The 27,317-nt window shown below is 41.2% G+C and overlaps 1 protein-coding gene across 5 annotated transcripts in view; it reads right to left on the bottom strand.

Annotated features, from left to right (window-relative positions):
• The window catches only part of Fam3c (FAM3 metabolism regulating signaling molecule C), a 51,702-nt gene that overhangs the window by 6,112 nt on the left and 18,273 nt on the right, over nucleotides 1–27,317 (bottom strand). For all 5 annotated transcript variants that reach the window (XM_052173297.1, XM_052173298.1, XM_052173300.1 and 2 more), the window contains 6 exons: nucleotides 27,017–27,121; nucleotides 16,550–16,579; nucleotides 15,486–15,609; nucleotides 9,337–9,395; nucleotides 8,138–8,188; nucleotides 5,545–5,629 (listed from right to left, as the gene is read on the bottom strand). In XM_052173297.1, coding sequence (XP_052029257.1) covers nucleotides 5,545–5,629; nucleotides 8,138–8,188; nucleotides 9,337–9,395; nucleotides 15,486–15,609; nucleotides 16,550–16,579; nucleotides 27,017–27,121 — 454 coding nt within the window. The remainder of the gene's footprint in view (nucleotides 1–5,544; nucleotides 5,630–8,137; nucleotides 8,189–9,336; nucleotides 9,396–15,485; nucleotides 15,610–16,549; nucleotides 16,580–27,016; nucleotides 27,122–27,317) is intronic.

A 27,317-nucleotide genomic window follows, 5' to 3' on the forward strand; every position in this document is an offset into this window, starting at 1 on the left:
GAAGATAAAAGCTCTTGACACCAACATGAAGATCTGAGTTTGGACACCAGAACAGACATGGTGGAAGCAAAGAACCAACTCTGGCAAGCTGTCGTTTGACCTCCATATGCACAGCATAGAACGCATGTGCTTATTCACACATCCACCATAAATAATAGATTTTTAAAAGGACTATACCGAATCAACTACTTTAGAGAAGACTTCTTTTAAGATCTTACATAGAAAACGTTTCCATACTACAGCAGGAGAGAAGAAAGCAACGCAAGGGGGCTGTGTTTTCCTGAAGACATCCTGATGTCGCACAGGCTCTACTTGGAACAGAAACTGCTCTAACAAGGCCCCAGATCTGAACAGGTCCCAGGAACTTAGCACAACTGACTCCATGATGGAAGTACCATTAAAGTTGCAGAGCTCAGCACACAGACCGTGCTGCTTGTCAAAAATAAAACATACCTAATTTGTCAAAGCCCATAGTCCTGGGAAAGCCTCTAAATATATTAACCTTGCCTTTTGGTTTCTGTAGTTCCCCTTCTGGATGATTATTCTTGTTAACTGAAGTATGCTAACCTAGAACGCAGAGTGTGTGTGTGTGTGTGTGTGTGTGTGTGTGTGTTAAAAACTCACCCTGAGTAAGGCTCAGAGCTACATTGGGATCCTGAACACCCACCCAATGTAGTCACGACCCAGCTAATAAAGACTTTCTATTGGCTTCAACCCATGTCTAAATAATCTTCCCCACAACACAGAGAGGATGGACTAGGGATGAAAGTCTCCATCAGGCCCCATCCCTACTGCGAGAGGAGGTATGTCCAGCAGGCCTACACCATCCAGCTGAGACATTCTGGGATCAATTCTGAGTAGCAGGGAACAATACGCTAGGAAATATAAATAACAGGAATTACGGAAGAAAACAGTCACATTCCTGTAGAATCTGAAGACTAAAAAATAGAAGATGCAGGGGGTCATCAAAACCAGAAATGAAAGACAGCTTCCCAGAAATTCTTCTAAGAATGTAGTTCTTTAAAGGCAAGCAAATGTGGGCCTAGGAGATGGCACAGTAGGTCAATATACCTGCCAACAAGCTTTGTGACCTGAGTTTGATCCCTGGGTATACATGGCAGTTGAGAACAGTGCCTAAAAGCTGTCCTCTGACCTGCACACATGTGACATATACCACCAGACCACCACACACAAAATAAATAAATAAATAAATAAATAAATAAATAAATAAATAAATAGAAAGATAACTAAATAAATAAATGTAAAAACAACAAACAAAGAAAACTAATAATTTTCACTATATAATAAACAGGGAGAGGGTTGGTTTCTAAATTACTGCTGTCAGAGCAAGGTACTTAACTGAAAACAGGAAGGCTTTTGAAGAATAAGGCAAACCACATTACTAAGGACAAAGCTTTTAGCAATATCATGAAAACCTTCCATGTCAGAATGAAACAGAACTTAAAACCACTAAAGAATTTCTGTTATAAAGACAAAGGGAATAATAAAGTGTAATGAAGGAACCCTGATTTACAAAATGAGAAGCAGGCTACTGTCTGATCAAGGAATCTGCCCAGGAGGTAAGCACTGTTTGAGCAACAGACAAAAGAAACAGTTACTCAAGAAGTCCAGGTATGTAATTTAAAGTCAATTTAAGCTTCTGGATATATAAACACACATCACTAACACAAATGTGTTACATTGTTATCATTGTTATAGCCACTGTTGTAACCAACTGTTACAAACCACTGATACCAGTCTAAGGAAATGTCAGTTGTTTTAGGAACAAAATGGAGATGCTAAGCTGTTACAAGTTTAATACTTTTAATACTCTAGGGTTTCTTTTTATAAATAATGTATTTTTAAAAAATAACTTGTTAATTCTTTAATTGGTGGTGGTGGTGGTGGTGGTGTGTGTGTGTGTGTGTGTGTGTATGTAGGTGTGTGTTCCTAAGTAAATATAACATGGCTTGCATGGCTCAGGTATTATTGCAGAAGATAAGGCGGAAAGATTATAGAAGTCAGAGGGAAAGGAAGTTTGCCATGAGGTTTTTTTTCTTTATCTCCAGAAACCTCAGTAGCTACAGACATAAAGTCTCACCAAACATGCCTAAACATGACCGGAACAAGGGCCATACCAATGAGCATGCTAACGTGGCAGGGAAGGGGCACTCATGAGGCCTCAGCCCGGATGACCAACTACAGGCAACTGAGAAATGCTGGGAACGTCTTCCCTAGCGAAGGGCACACCAATTGATTATATTTAGTTTTTGCTTTGTTTTTAAGGCAAACAGGACCAAGGGGAGGAAGGTTCAGTAGTAACATGCTTGGTTGCGCAAGCAAGAGGACGTGAGTTTGATTCTAAAAGCATACTTAAAAGCCCGACGTGACAGTGAACACTGGTTCACCTATAACTCTGGTTCCGATAGAACAAATTCCAGCTCCTAACAAAAACTGAGACGGGAAGACCACAACAGCCCCTGTAAGAATAACAATGAAGGGAGACAAGCAAGGGGGGGAGCAGTTGGACGGGCATGGGCATGAGTCAAGCCAAGTTAAATGACATCTCTGGAACTTCAGCTACGTGGCTGCAGATCAGGGTACTGTAATTAGTTTTCTCTACAAATTTCAAGTTAGCATCTGATAGCCCCAGAAAATAGCTGCTGCGAGTAAAATAACTAAGGTACCGCAGGATCACACGCCTACTGGGGGACACTGGCAGCTGTCTGCAAAGCCATGCCTGCAATGGATTAACAGAAGAACCCCATGAGGAACCAGGTCTCTAGTTTGGCGGCATCCTGACCTTGGTAAACATTTTTATCAAGGGCTTAAATTTAGGCACATGAATGGCTTTGGAGCAAGTACAAAGCCTGCATCGCGGAGCCCTCCTAGGACACACGTCAGACACAAGACCAAGCAGGCCCAGTCACGACAATCAAATCTAACAGGAATAAATTAATATAAAGTTCTTCATCTACATTAAACAAAATCAAGTTCTGAATGGAGGGAAAAATCTGACATCAAAGGAAAAGATCTAACAATTTAACAATCTAACTTGACCAAGAATTCATGAGCCAAAAATGTGATTTGATTGCTTAGAGAAAACTAATATAATTCAAGTCTGCATGAATATTCAAAGAAATGTAATCTCTGAAACGTGGCAAGTTAGCGTCTCCGTTCTAGCCAGGTCTGGCCAGACCACATCTGGAACACTGTGCTTAATTTGAGACACTCACTTTAAGAGAGTCAATAATGAACTAAAGGATGCCCAAGAAACACAGCCAGGAAAGAAAAAGAAGGAGAAACACAATATGATAAGAGGTTAAAAGAGCTATGTGGACTGAGCCTGGAAAACTAAAAGGAAAATGTCAATTAGCTTCCAATACTTCAGTACTGGGTCTCACGGGAACACTTCTATTGTCTTGCTGTTCCATTTACCCAAAGTAAGGAAAGCTGAACAGAATTTAGAGCCCGCCCTGAGAAGACAGCATCTCTTTACAGTCTCCAGGGATGTGAGTGCTGGCCCCCAGCAGGTGGGGAGCCCAAGGGCCAGGCCTGAGATTTCAGAGACCTGCTCAGACTGGCTAACTGCCTCAGGAGACTTCAGAACACCCACAACAACCTTCATGACTACATCAGCATCTCATCAGTTCTGATGCCCATCGGGCTCAGTAATAAAAGCAAGAAAAAAGAAAGATCATGTGTGTCTAGACAAAAAAGGGAGCCTTTATGTTAACAAATGACACTATACACATAATACCCTAGACTCTAGCCAAAGCCACACACAAGTCACTTTTTCTAACGAAGAAAGCTTAATTAGACTCTGTGTACTATTTAGTTTACTATGTAAAATCAGCTGGATCTGCCAGTTACATTAAGCTTCACTTTATAGATTTAACACTAATCGTCAGTTGAACCAGCATCAGTGTTGTTCATAGAATGCTTTAAAAGATTATATCAAAGAAGAATAAAGCACATTCACTTTTACAAAACTGTCATAAGGCAACTCTTTTTCTTTGAGAAAAAGAGTAGGGAAAGAGGTTAATGGAAGAGAATTAGAAACGAACTCACACCATCTTAAAACCCGACATAACACAGGCACTGCAAAACTCTGGAAATTACAAATGTGTTTTGAAAATTCAGGAAAAGAGTAAAATCTCTGCAAGAGAAAATATGCTAATTACCTAATTTGGAGATGGAAAAGTACTTCTTGAGTTTAAGAGTCAGAAAAACTCAAAGGAAAAACCTACAGGCTCCATTATATATGAGCCACCCTACTCTGTTAAAAGTCAGAGGCACCTTAAGTTGACACAATTAAAAGCAAACTGTCTCTAGAAACTGTAGTTTTAATAAGAGAACTGGTTAATATCTTAATATATAAAGGATTTTTACTATCAATGTGAATCAACTTGAATGGTCATAGGATATTTTATAAAGGAAAATTCAAAAGACAAAAAGAAAAAAATCTACCTAGTGAGCATACACATAAATCTAATCTCACAAATAATGAAATAAACCATTACACACACACACACACACACACACACACCATCTAGAACTGGAAACTCTAAAGGAAATGTACATTCTTTAACTCAACAATCTCACTTAAAATTTTTTCATAACATACAGTTTAAGGAATTAAGTATAAACAACCAAAAGGAATATTTAATATGGGAAAATATATACCAACATGAGGAAAGTATACATTAGGTCATCTGACAGGGAAAGAAACTGCAGTGCTTTCACATGCTACCCCTGTACAATGGGATGATGGAACTAGAATCCTCTTTCTTTTCTGTGCTTTCCTAACTTCCCAGGGTACACAATACAAGAAAACAAGTTACAAATTCATCATCATCCTCATCTGCTAAACTTTATGAGAAATATATAATATCCTGGGCTGGAGAGATGGCTCAGCGGGTAAGACCGCTAACTCTTTTTGCAAGGGACCCAAATTAGATTCACAGCACCCATGCAAGTCAGGTGACTTACGATTACTTGTAACTCCAGCTCCACAACTCTCACAGACATCAGCACTCACACGTACAGGTATACATGCATGCACACGCAAACACACACACTGAACACATATACTCCTCACATCTGCACCCTTGACCGTTAGCCCCACTTTCAGGAAAGGTTCAAAAGAGGAAAAAAATGTACAAAAGAAAGTTATCACAATGTTAAGAATTAGAAGAAAAACTTGGCAGTTCAGGAGGAACTTTAACAAATGTGGGCCCATAACAATGCTACCAAAGAATGTTAATCCAAAAAACAGAAGTAGAAGGTTAGAGAAAACCATTTAATCCCTGCTGTAAAAGAAAGTACAAAACACGTATGTGCAACGTGATTCAAATTTCATCATAACATATGAATGATGAACTTTACGTAAAGACAGGAAAATGGACTCTTTAAGAGCTGATAGTACTTTCTACAATTACCTTACCTACTTAATAGATTTGTTTTTCAGTGAAAATATATTGCTTTTTAAAGTATGTATGAATTACAGGTCCAGAAGCTGTGTTAGGTGTTAGTCTTACGTACTTGGTTGCTCCATCGTCGTACGTTGCCATTAACACCACTGTCCCGTCCTGGATGGTCTTCAAAAACTCAATGAACGGTGCCACATCTGAAGGCAAAGAATGGAGAATGCTTGGGGATTTTCTTGGCAAATAATGGAGTGACTATCACGATGATCTCTAAGAGTTAATGTCATATGAACTACCCATAAAACGACGAATTGTTTCTAATGAAAAGTGATGTGAAGTAAGATGCATGAATCTCAGGAAAAGCCTAAAAACTCGTTTTTCAAGGAAGGGAGAAAAAAAAAAGAATCCACTAAACTAAACTACCAAATAATTCCTTAAGGTCTCTTTGTTGTGTGATTTATTTCCCAGCTCTAAAGCATCTTGTGTTTTTCCCACAAACTGGGACCATTAAAATCCATGGCAAACGCAGGTAAAAGTGTCATTTATCTAGTGAGGACCTCAGAGGCCCCTCGGAAGTGTAGCTGGGTCCACAGTCCTTAGGAAGCCTGATTCTGAGGTCCATGTGAGGGTTTGGGGACCAGAGGGGATCATGGCCTTCAATGTTAATATGCATGCTTTTCTAGGAAAAGTAAGCCCCACTTACTCAAGAGACATCTGTAAAGATTTTTTGTAATAATGGAAAAGGACATTATTTTTAAGAGTCTCTAGGTGTATCATTTTGTAACAAACTGGGGGAAGGAATGTAGACAGTAACTAAAAGCCACACTAATCGTGGCCGGCACTGGTCCTCTTACGTATCAAGACCACAGGAACTTCACAGTAATTCAGCTCGGTTAGTGCCAACTGGTGTTGCCAGACAGACTGGTCAGGTACTAAAAGCATTTTCTCTCGTGAGCTCTTTGCGGTATGAGCGTTCCTTATAGACCACCAGTCTAAAACTACTCCAAAGCTATATTACTCCAAGTCTTCTCTCTCTCTCTCTCTCTCTCTCTCCAACAGCAAGGATTCCAAACATTTTTCTCTAATTGACTGCATTTTACAATAAGAGCATTTTTAATGGGGAAACATAAACGCCAACAAGTCATTCCCATAGACACGAAAAGATGACACTAAACTGCTATTATTTCTGAACCAGGAAGGGATTTTGGCAGCAAACCAGCTTCAGTGATGGGCAGGGAGAGCAATGCCAGAGCTCTGTTTACATGCCTGATTTCAACAGCTTCACGGAAGAGTTTCTGTGTTATAAATTATACTAAGAGCAATTATGCCCTCAGAATTTAAAACTGATGGGAATGGTGTAATTTAATATCGCTCTGACAGCTATGAAACATTCTCTAAAGCTTAAATAAATAACACACAGCATCTTATTAAGAGCTGAAGAAATATTAGATAGACCCGCTTGTCTTGAAACTGAACATAAATAGTGGGCGGCCTGAGAGCTACCGGCTTATAGGGCACAGGGAAATAGGCCAGGGAACCAAAAGGCAAGCTGGAGATCTGGCCTGCCTTCCTTAAAGGTGAGGAAACCCTGAGGGCTTGAAAGGTGGCTCAAAGGTTAGGAGTGCTTGCTGCTCCTCCAGAGGTCTTCAGTTTGGTTCTCAGCTCCCACGTCAGGCAGCTCACAGTGCCTGCAACTCAAGCTCTCAGAATCCGACACCACTGGCCTCCTAGGGCACCTGCATCCTTATGTGTATATACCTACATGCAGATACACACCTACACATAACTACAATGATAAAAATAATATATATATTTTTAAAAAGAAATCCTTCCTCAAGCCGGGCAGTGGTGGCACACGCCTTTAATCCCAGCACTTGGGAGGCAGAGACAGGCAGATTTCTGAGTTCGAGGCCTGCCTGGTCTACAGAGTGAGTTCCAGGACAGGCAGGGCTACACAGAGAAACCCTGTCTCGAAAAGTCAAAAAGGAAAAGAAAAAAGATAAAAAGAAAAGAGAAGAGAAGAGAAGAGAAGAGAAGAGAAGAGAAGAGAAGAGAAGAGAAGAGAAGAGAAGAGAAGAGAAGAGAAGAGAAGAGAAGAGAAGAGAAAAGAAAAGAAAAGAAAAGAAAAGAAAAGAAATTCTTCCCTGTAGGACAGCATTCTTTGGAGAGTCAGTGCTTGTTCTGCAAGATGGCAACCTCCAGTCCTTTCCTAGGACTCCCAAACACAGAAGGGATAAATATCTGTGGCTTATTCTGGGACCTATAAACTGCAGAGAAAAGTTTATTCCCTCTCCCAAATATTTACTATGCAATAGCAGAGTCCAAAGGCAGGAATAGGGTGAATTAAAAGGATTATTACTTTTCTAGAATCTGAGTTTATCATATCTACTGAAGGCTTCCACTTTTGACTAATTTTTGAGATTCAAAAACCCTACATAAGCAGACCCAGTCAAAAACTGTGTGAACTGGTTATACTGGTCTTCTGATGTTTCTAATTTCAGGCAGAAATCTAAACAAACTCATAGCTTTGAATAAGTGTCCTGTCCAAAAAGGGGCACTGATGTCCTCCAAATCTCACTGGAATCTCATCATACAGAACTTTCCCACAATAACCAAACTGCATGCAACATCTTGCTTAAATAGTGGCATAGTTCTCTCTCAGATGGTTTCGGTGTGAGCAGCAGGGACACAGCGTAAGTCGCACATACCTCCTCCCCACATGTCAAAATATTTGGTGTCTATCACTTCTCCCGTCTTCCCTGAAAGAGACAGAACACATATTAAATCACACAACTGAAATATCAGTGTAGAAAAAAAAAATACAGTGTTACCCAATGAGTGGCATGAATTCACTAACAGAAGGAACAGCTCATAGAATTTACAATCTGAACCATACACACAGATGTGCATTAGTGGCTTCAGATCAATTCTACACTACACCTCAGTTTCATGTGGGGCCATCATCCTGTGAGAATCACCACCAATACATAAGCTCTACAGCAACGAAGTTATCTCCGGAAAAACAACAATCTATATTAACGTTATTTTCCAACCAAATTTACACTTGTTTTACCTTTATAATCAATGAAATGGATGAAGAGACATTAAAAAGTTTACTTAGTACCAAGTCCTATCACTGCCATTATGAATAAGGCAAACAGCTTTTCCTTGCAGCAGGTAGGATGAGCGGCTGGCAGTCTCTACTCAGACCAGTTATAGGAACTGTGCCTGAACAGAGGCAGCTACACAGGTAGCACCTTGCACCCATGGGCTAGATGCTTAAGATTTACTTAATGTAACATTCATTACATTCAGGATTCAGTAGACTTGTTGACACCAATGAACCTTTGAGGAGAATGCAGACAGTATTGAAAACTTACAACAAATTATAAGTTTATTCCTCCCCATATTTACCAACAATCCACCGTCCTTTGTCATTTTACAAGCCCTTATATGTCTTCCTGGTTTCACACTAAGTAAGAGTTCTGAAAGGCACAGCAACCCGGCACCAATTTAGCATGAGATCAGTAGTTTGCAATCTCACAAGAAGCTTGCCACACAATGCACATTTCTGCAACATGCCCAAGAAGATATGCTACACATCAGTGGACTCCAAGTGCCTGTCTGAAATGGTTTGGACAAGAGGGCACCCTTGTTGGTAAGGCTTCAGGGCTGAGTGGTGCCAACTACTCTAATCCCAACAGTAAATTCTAGTGTGGGCCATATATATCACTTATGTATATATGTATATATACATACATATATATATATATCACATATGTGTGTATATATACATATATACACACATATATGTGTATATATATATATATATATATATACACACACACACACACACACACACACACACACACAGATTACACCGATAAAGTACAATAATTATTCTTACCATTTACCAAGGCAACATTTATTCCTCTCCCAACGTTATTCTTCACCCCACTCATCAAACTGTAGGAGACAAGACAAGGCAAACATTAGGATCAGACAGTATATGTAAACATGTCACAGAAATGAGATGCAAAAAGGTATTATACACATACCAAATACTCAACTCAGCAAATAAAAAACATTTTAATATCAAAGACAGCCTGTCAACTCAAATAATACTTCATAAAATTAAAAACTACGCATAAGGTAGAATAGTGCTAGAGAGATGGTTCAGTGGTTATAAACATGTACTGCTTATATAGAGAACCAGCACCCATGTCAGGAGGCTCATGACTTCCCATAACTCCATCTCCAGGGAATTGTACACCTCCGGCCTCCGCCAACATGCGCATACCCAGACACATATTGATGAAAACAGAGTAATTTTAAAATAATTACAGTTGGAATGCCACATTGTTGCTGCTCCATATAATACTGTACTGTGCCATCTGAGGCATCCTTCAAATCCACCACAGGATACGATCTCTACCATTCTCAAAACACCAAAGGATAGCTCCTCTCTCCTCCCCCTTCTGTAGGCTGTGACACGGTGACATGAAATGGAGTCCTATGCTATACAAACACTTTAAAATCCGAAGCTAGGCGTTGTGGAGCACCATTGTACCCGGGCCACGCCACCGTGAACGTTTTCCTAGTCATTACCAATGTAAACTTTCTCTGCACTCAGAAAAAATGCTGTACTTACTAATGACCTCACCACAGCCAAGGATGAGCCGCCTGAGGTAGCCAGCGGACCCGTCTGCAGCTTACAGGCCGTTAACAATGCCCAGTGACCCCATGAGATGGATGGCATAGTGGCATATTGACTTGCTAACAGTTTATTTTGCGGACTACAAAACTAAAGTTTGTAGGTCGTATTAAAGAATTCCAGGTATTAGCGATTTCACCAGCAGTGGATTGCAAGAGGGGCACTGTGCAGGCATGGGAGTGTGCATATGCTCACATGAGCACACTGCGAATTTTAGAATTTGTAAAGCATAATTTTGCAAATGAAATCTCTAATGTTTTATTATACATTCATATAGTCAACTGGTTTTCACAGACGGTGTCCGTGACTTCCACAGAACTCATATCTGTTACTGAACTATAGCTGCAGGGAATTAATTCTAATACATACTGACTGACGTATTCATTTATGTAAATGAGTACAACAAAGTATATATAGAGAAAACTAATGTTGAAGCTTCGTGTATCCGGTGAGGAGAGCGGCTCCGTGCCGGTCAGTGCCTTCCTCTTTCTGCTGGTTGCAGTGAAATAACTGCAAACCAAACATAGTACCATGACGTGCAACTAGGTCTCATTGGCGTCACAAACATTTTCTCACCTTTTTCTTAAGTCTAGACCTTAATTCCAAACTCTTCCTGTTAAGGGGCAGACAGTATCACTGTAAGTCTCTCCAAAAAGGTAACACTCAAAAGCAGTGCGTAAATCTAAAGAAACTTCTTAAAACGCTTTTATTACCATATATAAATGGGTTTCATCAATTCTGCATGTGTCTAGAAAGTATTTTAATCATATAGTCCATAACCTGCAGCCCCACATCACCATGTCATATCTCCCCCAGCCACTCCTGCTGACCCAACTTCCTCTTCCCAACTAATCCTCTCAAACAGAACTTCAAAATACGATCATGAAACTGAAAGTAAAGCTATGTGAAAACAGGAAAAAGAAATGCTAAAATAATAGACTTAGGGCCGCAGCTATCAGCAAGTGCAGTGAATGTAAGTAGTTCAAACACACCAAATGAAGACAAAACGTGAACCATCGATTATTACAGAACCACATTACACAACGAAGATGGCGACAGTAAGTTCATCTGAAACATGGATACAGGTAGACAGAATGTAAAAGGGTGAGCATGTCATACACAAACAACCAAGGGAAAATTAATGATCACCAGTCAATTTTAAAAACAGACAAAATGGACATTTCCCTACGGTGAATTTTAAAAATGCAAGACATTATCAACAATTAAGAGAGATGTATATCAAGGCCTTGATAAGATACAACTTCACTCCTACTAGATGCTGTAGTCTCTAGGCACATGGAAAACTCAGGACTTCACCCACGATTGGTACAAAGGTCAGACGGGTCACACTGGAAAACAATCTGACAGTTCCTTGATAAGCTAGACAGCTATCTGTACTGATTGTCACTGCAGTACAGGCACAGAGAGTGAAAACACACCCACGGAAAACCTGTATAGAAAAAATTAGGGACACTGTTCTTAACAGTCAGAAGGGGAAATAATTTATACACCTATCAACCTGATAAAGGGCTAAACAAATGAGCCAAATCTATAATGAAAAAATCACTCGGCTGTGAAAAGAATTAACTAGTAGGAGCCACAAGGTGGATGAACCTTGAAAACATTATACCGCGTGAAGAAGCCAGTTACTGAAGATGACGCATGTGGGAAACATCAAAACCAAGCTGATCTACAGACAGAAGGGACAGAAGCAAACAAGGTTATTTAGGACACGGGTGTGGGGTGTGGAATGAATGAAAATGGAGAAGGGCCAGAGCTGCAAGCCCTGTTTCTTTTGGTGGTATGAAAATGTTCTAAGCTGGGGCAGGAATCCCAGCATTCTGGAGGCAGAGGCTGAAGGAAGGAAAAAAGGAGAGAGGGAGGGAGGGAGGGAAGAAAAGTGAAAGAGAAAGAAAGGAAGAATAAGCCTCAAATGACCATGGAAGACTATCTTAGGGTTTTGCTGCTGTGAAGAGACACCGTGACCAAGACAACTCTTATAGGACAGCATTTAACTGGGGCCGGCTTACAGGTTCTGAGGTTCAGTCCGTTCTCACCACGGCAGGAAGCATGGCAGCTTCCAGGCAGATATGGTGCTGGAGAAGGAGCTGGGAGTACTGCATCTTCATCTGAAGGCCATTGGGAGAAGCCGGACATCCCCAGGCAGACAGGAAAGCTCTTAAGGCCCACCACCAACACTGACATACTTCCTCCAACAAGACCACACCTACTCCACCAGGGCCACCTCCTGATAGTGCCACTCCCTGGGCCACGGATATTCGAACCACCAGAGTTTGTACACAATGAATTATACTACAAACGCGACAATGAATTACACTACAAATGAGTGAAGTGTGGGTATATATAAACTACATCTCCGAGCTGTTTAAACAAAAGAAGATGTGTGCTGAGGATGGACATACGCTTCACCACAGGAAAACTGGCTGGGCTGCATCCGAAGAGGAGCAGCCCAAAGCATGTGCTCCAGACCCCCAAGAAGAACACTGGATGGTCCCCAAAGGCGCTGCTTACAACTAATGCACTGGTTAACAACCAAACCCCAGAGACTTTCCAAAGGGACTCTCCGTCATCTTGGAACGTGCTCTATATTCCAATAAATTTCAGTCCATCACAAAAGAAAGGAAGAGGCAGCCAGATGCACAGTGGTGCAGGCTTCCCACAAGGGGGCAGCAGCCTATCAAGTTAAACACAATAAAGCAGGAAAAACCTGTAGTCAAGGAAAACCCTTACCCAAGACACCAACATTAGGAGTCACAGCGATTAAAACATTTACTTTATTCTTTACCAGTGTGAAGGGCCCTCTGACCCACTACACACCTTTACATACATACACACACACACACACACACACACACACACACACACACACACAAAAGAACCTTAAGGAAATGGCATAAACACTATATATACTTTCAAATACAGTATTTTACTTCATACCCCTGCCACCAGCTCAGGCTACTTTAAGCATCTTGGGGGCAGCTTGCCTGAGCACTAGGAATGCACAGAGCCCTGGGTCTGCAGTTGGCACCTCCACAGCTATGAAGAAGAACACACCCAGCATAGGGTGCACAATTAACCCTGTGCAGACAGCAATCGGAGTACTCTCCTGTACAGTGAGTTCCTGAACTCAGAACAGCTGCAAGGATGCATATATTTTATTATTTACTTGCACATTTTTGGGGGTAACAGGCAAAAAAAATGTTATGATTTAGAGATGCCCTGTCAAACAGCTGGCTCAACTCTCAACTGGCTGTGGCTTTCCCATTGTCCTTTGTTATACCATGTGAGTCATCTTATATAGCTATGAAATTAGTTTTTCTATGCAAATGAGATCATAGCACAGTTAAGAGTCTGAAAACTTGCTCAACTTACTTATAAAATTATCTCAACCCTTTACCTGCATCGCTCAGAGGTTCTTGGGTGGCCTGTGCGACTCTCTTCTAGAACTTTCCTCCCTTATGGCTTGTGAAAATGTGCCTCCTGTCTGGGGTGTTCAGAAATGTCTGCTCTGCCTCTGGTTGTCTCCTGATCCACAGTTCTCAGACCATACTCGGTGTCTTAGACTCTGTCCTCAACAAATTGAAAGTTGGGCCCTTTCCCCTCAATGACAATCTCAAATTAGACTCTACCTTACTCACTCTCACGAGGAAGCGTCTCACTGCCTGCACAGCTGGGCTCCTGGTGGACAATCACTTCTTGCATTTACTTTTTAGGTATCTGTCACTCCTTCTAGGCTGTACATTCCGTGACAGGGGAAAACACACTTAACCAACATCTGATGGATGAATGGCCACTTAGGCAAGCAGTCTCTTTACATTAGCATTGTTTAAAAACTTCATATGTTTTTCAATATAGAAATAATTATACCAGAAAAGGCACCGGGCTACGAACTGGTCTGTCCCTGCAGTCTCCCCACGAGAGATCCTTGGCCACTTACGAAGCTCTTCTACCGGGAACAGCTTCATGGCCTGAGGTCTAGCTATAAAATTTCATCAATTATTAATCTCTCGTGGGAATGGCAGAATGATTCTTGAAATGCAGCTGATTAGTGGGCAGCCTCAATTTTTTGGTCGGACAAACTACAACAGAGTACAAATCCTACATGACATGCCTACACCACGCTAGAACCAAGAGATCTGGCTGCCAGCCCGGTACAGTTATACTAAGCTCTACTGCCAACAAACATTTATCTTCTGACCTATGTAACTGTGGTTGGAAAACCAGCGTTGGAAAAGGGTTTAATGTCCTCCTTGCATTAAACTCTGGGCTTCAAAGAGGCGGAGTGAAAGTTAGCGGACTGTCTGTGGGTGAGGTACTCCGAAAGAATTTTCGTCCTATTATTTGCACTCAAACTCGGATTCTTCAGTGAAACAAAAGGGGATGTTTCTAAAAACCTAGAAACATCCAAAATGTGCACACTCTGCTGTGTCATTCAACAGATATAGGGTACAGAAAGGTCGGACCGTAACTGATTGGCAATGGCTGCCCACTAGCATGCGGAGAAAATGAGCAGAGCTTACTACACAGGTTTTGCAAGAAAGTGTTGGCGCACGAGGCCAATCCTTTCGGAGGTTAATGGAAGTTTTAACTTAAAAGCTCTACCTAAAATTCATACATAACGAGGTGGGAGGAAAAGCCCAGTCTGTCCTTTTTAACTGTATGCCATCTCACTCTTTAGACTACACAGCCTAATGTTATATCCATTATTTTACATGAATGTCAAGCGAGCTCGTGTCCCTATTTTCTGGGCGATCGGATGAAGAACTAAAAGCAGGAGCATCCTGTATAGAACACTGCCACCCGGGAGCCGCTCAGATGAGCCCAGAGCAGTGTGAAGGCAAGGGGCCTGCCGTGGCCACCGCGCCACGTCACACCTCAGCAAGCAGCCCCCGAGGACCAAACATGAAGGACTCTGGCCTAAGAGGCGAAGTATGCATTGCTCTGGAAAAAGTTGTCAGTGGGCCTTTGCTCTGACACAAACCTTTTTTTTAATATGGGATTTGTGGTCACCAGCTGTGTGGCGATACTGAGGACTTGAAATATACCAACTAGAGAAATGCTTTCATTTTGATGACTTTAAATGAGTTAAATATTTTTTCAATACTTAAGAATCAAATGAAACAGCCGCCTGCATCCTTACTCAAAGCCAAATGAATGCAGGTCTCTTGGTCACTCTTTTTAATGTACAGGGGAAGAAAAATCATACACTTGCAAGCAAAATTACTGACTGTTTGCCAAAGAATTTCAGAATGCCATCACCTCTGGCCCACCGACTGCCACTCGGTACCCGACCTTCGAGTTCCAAGCCATCTGATACTCACACACTGTCCTCCAGGCAGATCTTGGGTCCCACGACATTGGCTGCTCCACTAGCCATTTTAAAAGCAAAATGCTTCTCCGGGCACGCCTTCGAGATCCCACACTTGTACCTGGGAGGCTTCGTAGCTTTGGGGAGAATAGAAATACGTTTGAGATTCCTTAGACAACAAATTAATTACAATCTCAGATAGTTTTAGATCTAACCACATACACACAAAAACACACATATAAGAAATATATAAGACATTATATATAGTTAGGGGCTAGAGGGAGGGCTCAATGATTGAGAGCACCAGCTGCTTTTCCAGAGGATGCAGGTTCAACTCCCAGCACCCACATAATCAATCATCTGTAACTCTAGTTCCAAAGACTCAGATGCCAAAATCCAGCATCTTTGAGTATCAAGAACAGAAAACATGTGGTGCGTATACATACATGCAGGCAGTACACCATACATATTTTAAAAATTAATTTAAAAGGAGAAATATACGTACTTTAATAAAATATAAATAAATAATAAACACTTTTAAAATCTGTCAGAATGTTTTTCTCTAAAGAATATATATTCATATATATTCATACCAAACAAACAAGGAAAGAAGGAAGAAAGGCAAAGTTTCCGATATAAAAAGGCTCAAGGGCACAATTCAGACCCTCCTAAATGGGCGGAAATGGATCGGGCCATATGATCTTGCTAAGCAAAGCGGATTTTATAATTGTTCTTGAAGTTATCTCTAAATTTCAGAGTGCCTGAGGCTTTTTAATTGGTTCCTTTGCATGCCTAGCCCAAAACCAAGATCCGTAAAAGCTTGGCGCTTCCATCCACCCAGGTATCTGCTGCAGCTGACTCTTCTATTCATTAACATCGTCTGTGCTTACACCATGGGGGGAACACAGGTGAAGAGCAAACGCCCACTGAGAATGAACAGCCTGTGACACCGGGCCGTCCAACCCGGCTGTCACCTTCAAGGTTTGGTCACAACCTGCCCACACTCCTTGGATAAAAGCTTCCACACGGTCACACATGGGATAAAGCACTTATAAAATACCAAGATGAGGGACTTACCACGAATGGCTGAGTCCAACGCAGATCGAGCTAAGGGGAGAAACAGTTATCATTATTAGAAAGCACGGACCCATTGGCAGCTACCTACTTTCAACACGTGAAAGCTTCTAATAAGCCTGGGCAATGGGTTTGTGAACGATTGCTCATCTACAGTAAACACCAATATCACTTCAGAGAAGCGGTACCTTCCCACTGTGTAATTCATTATGGGCAAGTGTGTGTTGAAATCCTGGAGAGCAGTTGTTTTATTACTGAAACGTCATTTTACACTTTATATTTTATTTAATTATTTACTGCAAGTTTGAATCCTACTCAAAAAGTTAGCGTGAAAACACTATCTTAAAAGACTACAGACCTGTATTGGCAAACATAATATGTAAACGCTGCTGCTGCTGCTTCTATTCTACTGCTGCTGCCACTGACCAGTGCTGGGTACCCACACAGCCCTGGACAATGCTCATAAACCCATCTTGGGGTTTTGGCAAGGATTTGGAAGTACAAGAAGGTTAATGTTAATGTTGGGGAACCTGAATTTCTCAGAACAGAAATGTACTGGGCATAATGATATTAATGCTGTTACTGAGGGTTTATTTCATCGGTTCAAGGAAGGGCAAAGGTCAACTCTTAGCCCCCACCATGGGTCTCAACTGTCCTCCCTCGAAGTTACACTTGGAGCCCTGTAACGCACCAGCGTCTGATCCCAGTCCAAGAAATGTGGACAAGGGTCAAAGTACTGTGGGCAGCTGGCTCCTGATTTGGCTAATTAGTACACAGTGACAAAAGCTGGCCAGCTGTCTAACTATAAATAGACACTTAAGTTTTTACTTCTGTACTATTTTTGATAACTGTGAATTTCCTGTAAGTCTGTTATTCAAATTATGGGACAGAAAGTTAAAGCTGAAAGAGAGTTGTCTAGATTTTTAAAGAGAAGAAATCAAGTCAGGGGGTTCGACTCTCAGGAGACCACTTAGGGGAACATTACACACCATTCAAGTCATGCGGCTATAATGTAGGTAAAGAGTAATGCATGGGATACAGCCAAACTGCCTCCCCAAATCTATAACCTAATACAGGAATGATTCCCATGGAAAGACAGACTTGAACAAGCAAATAACAAAACAGAAAAGGGGGAGGGGTAAAAAGAGGGGAGCAACCATACACTCAGGTGCTGGGGTCTCCCTAGCTCACTCTTTCCACTTCCTGGTATAATTACAGAGATTTGATCTGGTGCCTTCACTCTTTTGAAGGAGGAAACTAACCCCCAAAGTCAGCAACAGACGACTAGACATGCTCGGCGTCAGTCTGTCTTTAAGAACAACAAGGATGTGAAGGCACAGTGGGTAGAACAGCAAGCCTGGCGTTCCCAGGAACCAGACAGATGCTGGAAGGAGAGAAGGGACTCTCCCAGGTGGCCCTCTGACTGCCACTCATGTGCCATGCACATCACACACACACACACACACACACACACACACCACTAATAAATGCAACCAAGAAAAAACAATTAGCTGGGCGAAGGCAGCCCATGCCTTTCTTTAATCCCAGCATTCAGGAGGCAGACAGGTGGATCTCAGCCAGAGGCCAGCCTGGTCTACAGATTGGATAGTCAGAGCTACACAGAGAAACCTTGTCTCAAAACAAACAAACAAGCAAGCAAAACATAATTAATTAATTAATTAATTAACTAACTAAAGAAGAGAGTGTATCACCATACTCAGGTGTTAAAATTCCTAGAAAGGAAAACTGTTAAAATCAGGAATTCTAGTCTCCTTGACCTGTGCTGGGCTAATTAGATGGCAGGTCATTCGATCTATTATGGTAACAGGATACAGGAGAGGAAGATCAGAAGAGAGGTAAAACAACCCCACTAGATCCTAGTGTGAGCTCTGTCAAGTACTTCTGGGTGGTTACTGACGTGGTCATGGAGTTCCAGAGATAAGGAGACCCAGGACAGAGCGGTTCACTCATGTGTTTGTTTTAGATCATAACTGTAACTGATGGGGCTAGCTTGTTTTTTTTTTTTTTTTAGTTTATTTTTAATTTCTCATCACATGTACTCATTGAGGTGTGTGCATACAATGTGTATGCATGTGGTGTACATGTGTGGGCATGCCAAGGGACATATGTGGAAACCACAGAGGACAACTTACAACAGTCAGTTCTCTCCTTGTACCATGTGGGTCCTAGGAATTGAACTCAAGAAGTCAGGCTTGATAACAAGCATTTCCCCACTGAGCAATCCTGCCGGTCCAGAACAGATTTTAAAATCATCTCACGTAGCACCCAGGAGGGCTGCACCACTTCTAAAGGGTGACTATGTACAGAAAGGACATCTGCCATTCCCGGAGCACTACGGCAGGTTAGGGACCTTTAGAGTAACTCTTCTGAGAGAGGTTCAAGCCTGAGTCTATCTATCAAAGACCCTGCGAATATCATCTAGGCTTTTAAAAAGCCAATTCCTGAAAATATGAGATATTGACTTTGTTTTTAAGCAGCCTCAGAGAAGGGCTAAGTAACTACAGGACTGGGACGTCAGCTTTGTGGTTATGAGCATTTATGAGCAAGGACCTGGGTTCCATTCTCAGCACCCACATGGGGGCCCACTATATACTCGGGCACCACGTACAAGGGTACTGCACAGATGTCCATGTGTGTCCATGTGTGTCCACATATATGAACCAGTAAAAACAGATGTTTAAAAACAATTGGAAAAGATCAAGTCATTTTGCTTGTGAAATTTCAGATGCCAAACCTGCAATTGCTAAAAACAATGTCACGGAAATCCGCTTGTTAGTCACCAGGCTTCTGGGTAATGTCCCTCCATGGAACTTGTGTTGGCTAATAGGACAACTTGAAGGCAAAGAAAGCTCTCAAGGAGCACATCAATACAAAGTTAGTTTATTTGTATCCAATACCCATCAAAATGGAAAGATTTCCCCCAAGGCTACAATTATGAAAATGGAAACCTGCAGGTAATCAATCAGGTGACCTAATTATCATGAATATAGGGCGCTGTCAAAGTGTCAGGCACAAGCACAGCCTGGAAGACGATGGCCCCTCGTCACCTGCACACTTCACTTCTGACTCTAGGTGATAACCCCAGTCTTTAATTTCTTTTAGACAATACATCAAGGGATGGGCACAACCCTGTCTGATCCATCAGACTCCAATGAATGTCAGGCTATAGGATTAGGACTTCTTTGTACCTAAGCTTTTAATACTGTCTCAAGTAACCTATGCGTATACTACTTACCAATGGCTTAAACACCGAAAGCTAAAAATAATTAGGCCCACAAATGACTGCAGCAACACCTGCAGAGGTAACCCAGACTTCATTTGGTTCTGTACTAGTTAAATGTCCATGCTGAAAACTAACACTGCCTTAAATCACCGCCAGGCACATGACTCGAAGACTGCACAAGTCCGTGTCTGGCCTGTGACAGTTTACAGGTCCCAAAATGTTGCTAATGGGTGGAATTAAGTCAAGGGAATCCACAGACTCTGGGTATTATTCTTACAAAAGGAGTGGGGACTTCCTTCAAGATTAAGTCTTATTTTAAAAAAACTGAAGTTTGTGTATTTGGGGGTGGGATGTGCTAGGGATTAAATCTAGATATGCTAAGTAAGGTATTCCTGTACTTACCAGAGAGCTACGAGGTTTAAGAGGTTAAATTTTCTTTTAGTTGTAGTACTTTGTCATTTGGCTCTTTGCCTTTTAATTTTTATTTTATTCTTTTAAATCACAATCTATCTTGGTAATTTTAACTATTAACTATGGGCAAATTTTTAATTCTTCCTGTCTAGAAATGTCTGTTTTACTTTTCTAAAACTGTATGATGTAAAAAGCCTGAGACAATAAGGTCGGTTTAGTGGGTGCACGACTTAAATCCCAGCACTTGGGAGAAACACAAGCCGATCTCAAAGTTCAAGGCCAGTCTGGTCTATAGAGTGAGTTCCAGGATAGCCAAGGCTACACAGAGAGAAACCCTGGCTCAAAAACATGAGGAAATAAAAAAATGTCGCTTGGGTTCTTTTCCATCTCTTGGTTTGTCTTATCCAACTTCAATGTGATGGTTTTTGTTTTATCTTATAACAATATTTTATTTTGTCATGCTTGGTTGCTATCTTTTAGACGCCCATTCTTTTCAAATGAAAGACAGAAATGGGGTAGGTGGATCCGGACGGGAAGAATGGAGAGGAGGAACTGGGAAGGAGAGGGAGGGGGAACTTTAATCAGGATATTTATTGTATGAGAAAAGAATCTATCTCCAAGAAAAAGGAAAGAAGTGATCTGTTCAAGCTATTAAGTTATTACAAAGGACAGCCGAAAGGAAACTCACCACTGACTGAACTGTAGTGACCACTATGGGTAACATGAAACCAGGCTCCTGAAACCAACGCATACAGATTCAACCTGATGTCCTTTGTTAAATTAAGTTGGATGCTAAATAAATGGTTATGAGGACTAACATATTCTAAACAAGAAAGAAAACAAGCCCCGCCATTAATATTTGCAGCACTTCAATGTAGACTGAAATCCAATAAGTGACATTTTATAGATGAAGGGCACTGCAATCACAAGATTAAAACAAATACCTGCTCTAAGCAGTGCCGACATCAAACAGGGAAAACACACGATAACAAGTCCCCTAGCAATATGAAACACCAGGACGGAAATTAGTACTAGACATGGACTCGTTCTAACTGGAAAGGCAGGATCGCAGACCATCTCCCAGATCCTGAGGCATGAAGATGCTCTGAAGAGTACTTTGACACAAGAGGTCAAGTGCTGGTGTGGAGCAGCATCTTTGGATGCAAGAGGAAGTGAATGAAGTGTTAAGAGTGGATGTGGCCAGTCAGAATGGCTAAGATCAAAAACTCAGGAGACAGCAGGTGCTGGTGAGGATGTGGAGAAAGAAGAACACTCCTCCACTGCTGGTGGGGTTGCAAGCTGGTACAACCACCCTAGAAATCAGTCTGGCGGTTCCTCAGAAAACTGGGCACGATACTACCCCATGGGCGTATACCCAGAGGATTCCCCAGCATGTAATAAGGACACATGCTCCGCTATGTTCATAGCAGCCCTATTTATAATAGCTAGAAGCTGGAAAGAGCCCAGATGTCCCTCAACGGAGGAATGAATACAGAAAATATGGTATATTTACACTATGGAATACTACTCAGCAATTAAAAACAATGAATTCATGAAATTCTTAGGCAAATGGGTGGAACTGGAAAATATCCTAAGTGAGGTAGCCCAATCACAAAAGAACACACATGGTATGCACTCACTGATAAGTGGCTATTTGCCCAGAAGCTCAGAATACCCAAGACATAATTCACATATCAAATGATGTCCAAGAAGAAGGAAGGAGAGGCCCCTGGTCCTGGAAAGGTTCAGTGCAGCCATGTAGGGGATTACTAGGACAGGGAAGCTGGAGGGGTTTGATTGGGGAACAAGGGAAGGGAAGAGGGCTTATGGGGCTTTTGGGGAGGAGGGGAACCAAAAAAGGGGAAATCATTTGAAATGTAAATAAAGAATATATCTAATTTAAAAAACCGCAAAAAAAAAAAAAAAGAGAGTGGATGTAGGTCAGTAGCACAGCACTTGTCTGGTATATACATAGGCCTGGGTTGGACTTCCAATGACTCAGGAGAGAGAGAGAGAGAGAGAGAGAGAAAGAGAGAGAGAGAGAGAGAGAGAAAGACTGAGAGACTGAGACTGTAGAGTGGACATTGTGGTGGTGCACACCTGTAATTTTTGCACTGGAAGAGAGGGGGGGTGGGGGACTGAAGGATAATCAAAGCTACACAGAAAACTCTGAAATAGCCTGCAATGCCTGAGGAAAGCCAGAGTACACTTCTAGAATAGGAAAATCAGAAAATCAAGAAGATACAGAACTGAATTAAATATACCTGGTTCTATGCTGTTATGTTGAAGGTTTTGTAAAATACTGCATTAAGAATGTACAACACTGGTAGAAAACTTACCTAGCATGTGCAAGGCACTGGGATGGAGCCCTAGCACTAAAAAGGTAATCTGAGTTAAAGGACCTTATATGGGTACATTTGCAACATAAAAACACTAAATATGTGGGCAAGAAATGACAATCACTGGAGAAAAGAAAGAATAATATTAAGGACCAACGAGTATGATGCATTTCTCTGACCCTTATACAAACTAGATTTGGGTCCATTGTCAAGCAGTTAACTCAAACAAAGAATCAATTTCAACATAGCAATGTTGTCTTTTCTACAGTGAGCACATTAGAGCCATGATTAATGCTTCTCATCAAGTAGAAAATAGTCATAAATATGTTTAAAATGTCAAACAAAAATCGATTGCTTAGATATTTATGTTTTTATTCTTAGATAGTTTTTTGTTTTTAGACTACTGGGTTGAATGACATTCGCTTAGATAATAATTCTTTTTTTTTATTTTTATATTTTTACTTTTTTTTTTCACTTAGATAATAATTCTTTTTCTAGACAGACAAAGCAGTAGTAAACCCATGTTGGGAACTTACACTTTGGGCAGTCATGCTAAGAATAAAACATGGATACAAGGCACATGCCTAGACAGAATAAAGGCAATACACAGCCACCATCAAATTAAATGGGGAGAAACTTAAAGCAATTTCACTAAAAACAGGGACAAGACAAGACTGTCAATTCTCTCCCTATCTCTTCAATATAATAGCTGAAGTGTTAGCTAGAGCAATTAGACAACTAAAGGAGATCAGGGAAACAAACTGAAAAGGAAGAAGTGAAAAGTATTGCTATTTGCAGATGACAAGACAGTTAAGTGACCCCAAAAGTTCTATGAGGAAACTAGTATAGCTGATAAACACCTTCAATGAAGTGGCTGGATACAAAATTAACTCAAAAAGATCAGTAGCCTCCCCCCCCCCCATACAAATGAAAGAAATTAGTGAAACAGCACCCTTCACAATAGCCACAAGTAATATAAAATACTTTGGTGTAACTCTAACCAAGAAGTGAAAGACCTATATGACCAGAACGTCAAGTCTTTGAAGAAAGAAACTGAAGAAGATATCATAAGATAGAAAAATCTCTCATGCTCATGGATAGGTAGGATTAACATAGTGAAAATGGCCATCTTCCAAAATCTTCAGATTCAATGCATTCTCCATCAAAATTCCAAGATAATTCTTTAGACATCAAAAGAAAAATACTCAACTTCATATGGAAAAACAACAATAACAACAAAAAACCCAGGATAACTAAAACAATGGTGTATAATAAAAGAACTTTTGGAGGTATCACTATCCCTGATTTCATGCTGTAATACCAAGAAATGATAATAAAATCTACATAGTACTGACATAAAACAGACAAGTTGATCAATGGAATCTAACTGAAGACCTAAAAGTAAATCCACACATCTATGCATACTTGATTTTTGAGAAAGAAGCCAAAATCATACAGTCAAAAAAGAGAAAGCATCTTCAACAAATATTGCAGGTCTAACTGGATGTGTGCATGTAAAAGAATGAAAATCACCCTGCACAAAACTCAAGTCCAAGTGGATCAAAGTCCTTAACATAAAACCAGATATACTAAACCTGATAGAAGAGAAAGTGACGGATAGCCTTGAATGCATTGGCACAGCAGACAACTTCCTGAATAGAACAGCAACAGCTTAGGTACTAAGATTAATAATTAATAAATGGGACCTACTGAAACTGAAAAGTTTCTATAAAGCAAAGGACACCGTCATAGGACAAAATGTCAACCTACAGAACAGAGTAAGATCTTTACCAACCTCATACCTGACAGAGGACTGATATCCTAACTATATAAAGAACTCAAAAAACTAGATATCAACAATCCAAATAACCCAATTAAAAAATAGAGTACAAATCTAAACAGAGAATTCTTGAAAGAGGAAACTCTAATGGTCACGAAGCCTTAAAGAAATTTTCAACATCCTTAGCCATGAGGGAATACAATGCAAAATGACTTTGAAATTCCATCATATCCTGGTCAGAATGGCTAAGATCAAAAACTCAAGTGACCGCACATACTGGGGGGAGGTGGGGGGCGGGTAGGAGCAAAGGGAATATTCCTCTATCGCTGGTGGAAGTGTAAATAGTTCTACCTCAAGACCCAGCTACACCACTCCTGCATATATACCTAAAAGATATTCCACTATCCCACAAGAACACTTGATCAACTATGTTCACTGTAGCTTTATTCACAATAGCCAGAAACTGCAAACAACCCAGATGTCAACTCAACTGAAGAATGGATAAAGAAAAATGTGGTACATTTACACAATGGAGCTATTAAAACTCAGCTATCAAAAACAATGACATCATGAAATATGCAGGCAAATGGATGGAACTAGAAAAGATCATCCTGAGTGAGGTAACCCAGACCCAAAGACATGAGTAGTATGTACTCACTTATAAGTGGGTATTAGCTATAACATAAAGAATAAGCATGCTACAACTCACAGACCCAACAAGGTGGGGGAGGGAGTATGGCCCTGGTCACATTAATACCACTGAGCATGAGAAACAGAATAGACACTGGGGGTGGGTCAGGGGTGGGTATGGGAACAAGAGGGATCAAGTTGGGGAGAGGAAGATGGAGGATGAGACAAGTGCAAGGTGGGGGTGGGGGATACATTTCTAGGATGTGCTTAACCTAGGGCAATGGAAACTCCCAGCCATGGGGGATTTGGAGCCTTAACCAGCCATCTACTGTAACCAGGTAAAACTTCTAATGGAGGTATTAGGATATCAACGCAAGCATAAAACCTTCTACTCTTACAATTTGTCCTGCCTACAAGATGTGCAGGGGTAAAGACGGAGCTGAAATTGACAGAATGGCCAACCAATGACTAGTCCACCTAGACCCGTGAGAGAAAGCCCACCCCTGACACTGCTAATGATATTCTGCTAGATTTTCAGACAGAGTATCAGCCACCATCAGAGAGGCTTCTCCTAGCAGCTGATGGAAACAGATGCAGAGATCCGCTACCAGACATTAGGTAGAGCTTGGGGAATCCTGCAGAAGAGGGGGGGGAAGGCTTATAGGAGCCAGAGTGGTCAGATGCCACATAAAAACCTACAGAATCAATTAACCTGGGCCTGCAGAGGCTCACAGAGACTAATCTGCCAACCAAGAAGTATGCATGGAATTGACCTAGGCCCTCTACACCTATGTGACACTTGTGTAACTTGGTCTTCATCTGGGACCCCTAACAGCTGACGCAGGGGCTGTAACCTGCCTTTAGGACCCTTTCCCCCTACTGGGCTGCCTCAGCTAGCCTCAATAGAAGAAGTTGCTCCTGGTTTTACTGCAACTTGATACGCAAAAGCTGGTTGATATCTATGGGAGGTCTCCCCCCACCCTTTTCTTTGAGGAGAAAAAGAGGAGGAATGGATGGGGAAGGGAGGGAAAAAAGGACTGGGAAGAGAAGAATGACGGGAAAGTTGATCAGGATACAAAGTTAGTTAATTAATTAATTAATTAAAAAATAAGATTCTGGGTCTGGAGATAGTTCAGCACTTTAAAAGTACTAACTGCCATTCCATATTACCCAAGATCTATTCCTAGCACACACACATCAGCTCACAACTGTCTGTAATTCAAGTTCAGGGGATTTGATGCCCTCTTCTGGCCAGTTCTGGTACCAGGCATGTATATGGTGCACATACATGCATGCATGCAGGCAAAAAAAAAAAACAAAAACAAAAACAAAAAAACAAAAAACTGTCCATGCACACAAAATAATAAACGAAATTGTTTTTAAAGAATGATGTTGAAATTGTTCTACAGTAGGTGACAGCTAACTCAAGAAACTTATAACTAGTCAATGTGCTACAAGATTATGACTGTTGAGCGCCCAGCCCTGTCCTCCCTGAAAGCTCAGGCAGACGGAGAAGAGAAGGCAGAGAGAATTTAAAGAGGGTGGGGACTGGAAAGTGCTGTGTCCAAGACATAGCAGGGCTGCAGCACTCAGGAAATCATATCAGCTGTGATTGGCGGCTTAAGATTGGACGTGCAACGTTCAGTCACTGATGGGGCAGAAACTATGCAATACTTCCATCCCTGAGAAGCCAGAGGAACATCATCGCTGCTACCATAGGAGGGGGAGCCGTTGTCTTCAGTGGTGTAGCCACAAGCCAGGTGCCCACGCTCCAGTAGACAACCCAAAGTCATACTCAAATGAGCAAGGCTAAACTGAATAGGGTATAAAAAAACAGGACAAGAAACTAGGAGGGTGTGGACTGGACGGGAATAGGAGTGAGAAGGAGGTAACAATGTAATGGGGTATTCACCATCAAAACATTTTACACATGTGTGAAATTGTCAAAGAATTTTTTTCCTTTTTTATAAAAAGCATAAAGTCTGTACTAGAAAAACAAAACAATAAAATAAAATAGAAAACAACAAAAGGAATAGTTATTAAAGGGCGGAGGGTGTGAAACTTACCAAATAGATTTCCTAAACTTGCATCCATTTTAATTTCAAACACTTGAGAAATAACATAGAAGGTCAGTAAGAACACTGCCACAGCCACCACCAGCTTTGCTGCTCCTGGAAAAAAAAACGCAGAAGGAACTCAGCACAGTTTTATAAGCCAACGAATAGCACTTCTGCCATGCAGATACTACAGTCCCACAAAGGCATGAGCCAAATACAGTTCTATTTTGCCATCCTGTAAGACCTTAATGTTACTGGGGTTACAGTAACTACTGATACCCACCAAGTCAAGGGATTTTTCCCAATGAAC

The sequence above is a fragment of the Apodemus sylvaticus genome, chromosome 2 (genome assembly GCF_947179515.1).
Source record: "Apodemus sylvaticus chromosome 2, mApoSyl1.1, whole genome shotgun sequence".
Taxonomy (NCBI): domain Eukaryota; kingdom Metazoa; phylum Chordata; class Mammalia; order Rodentia; family Muridae; genus Apodemus; species Apodemus sylvaticus.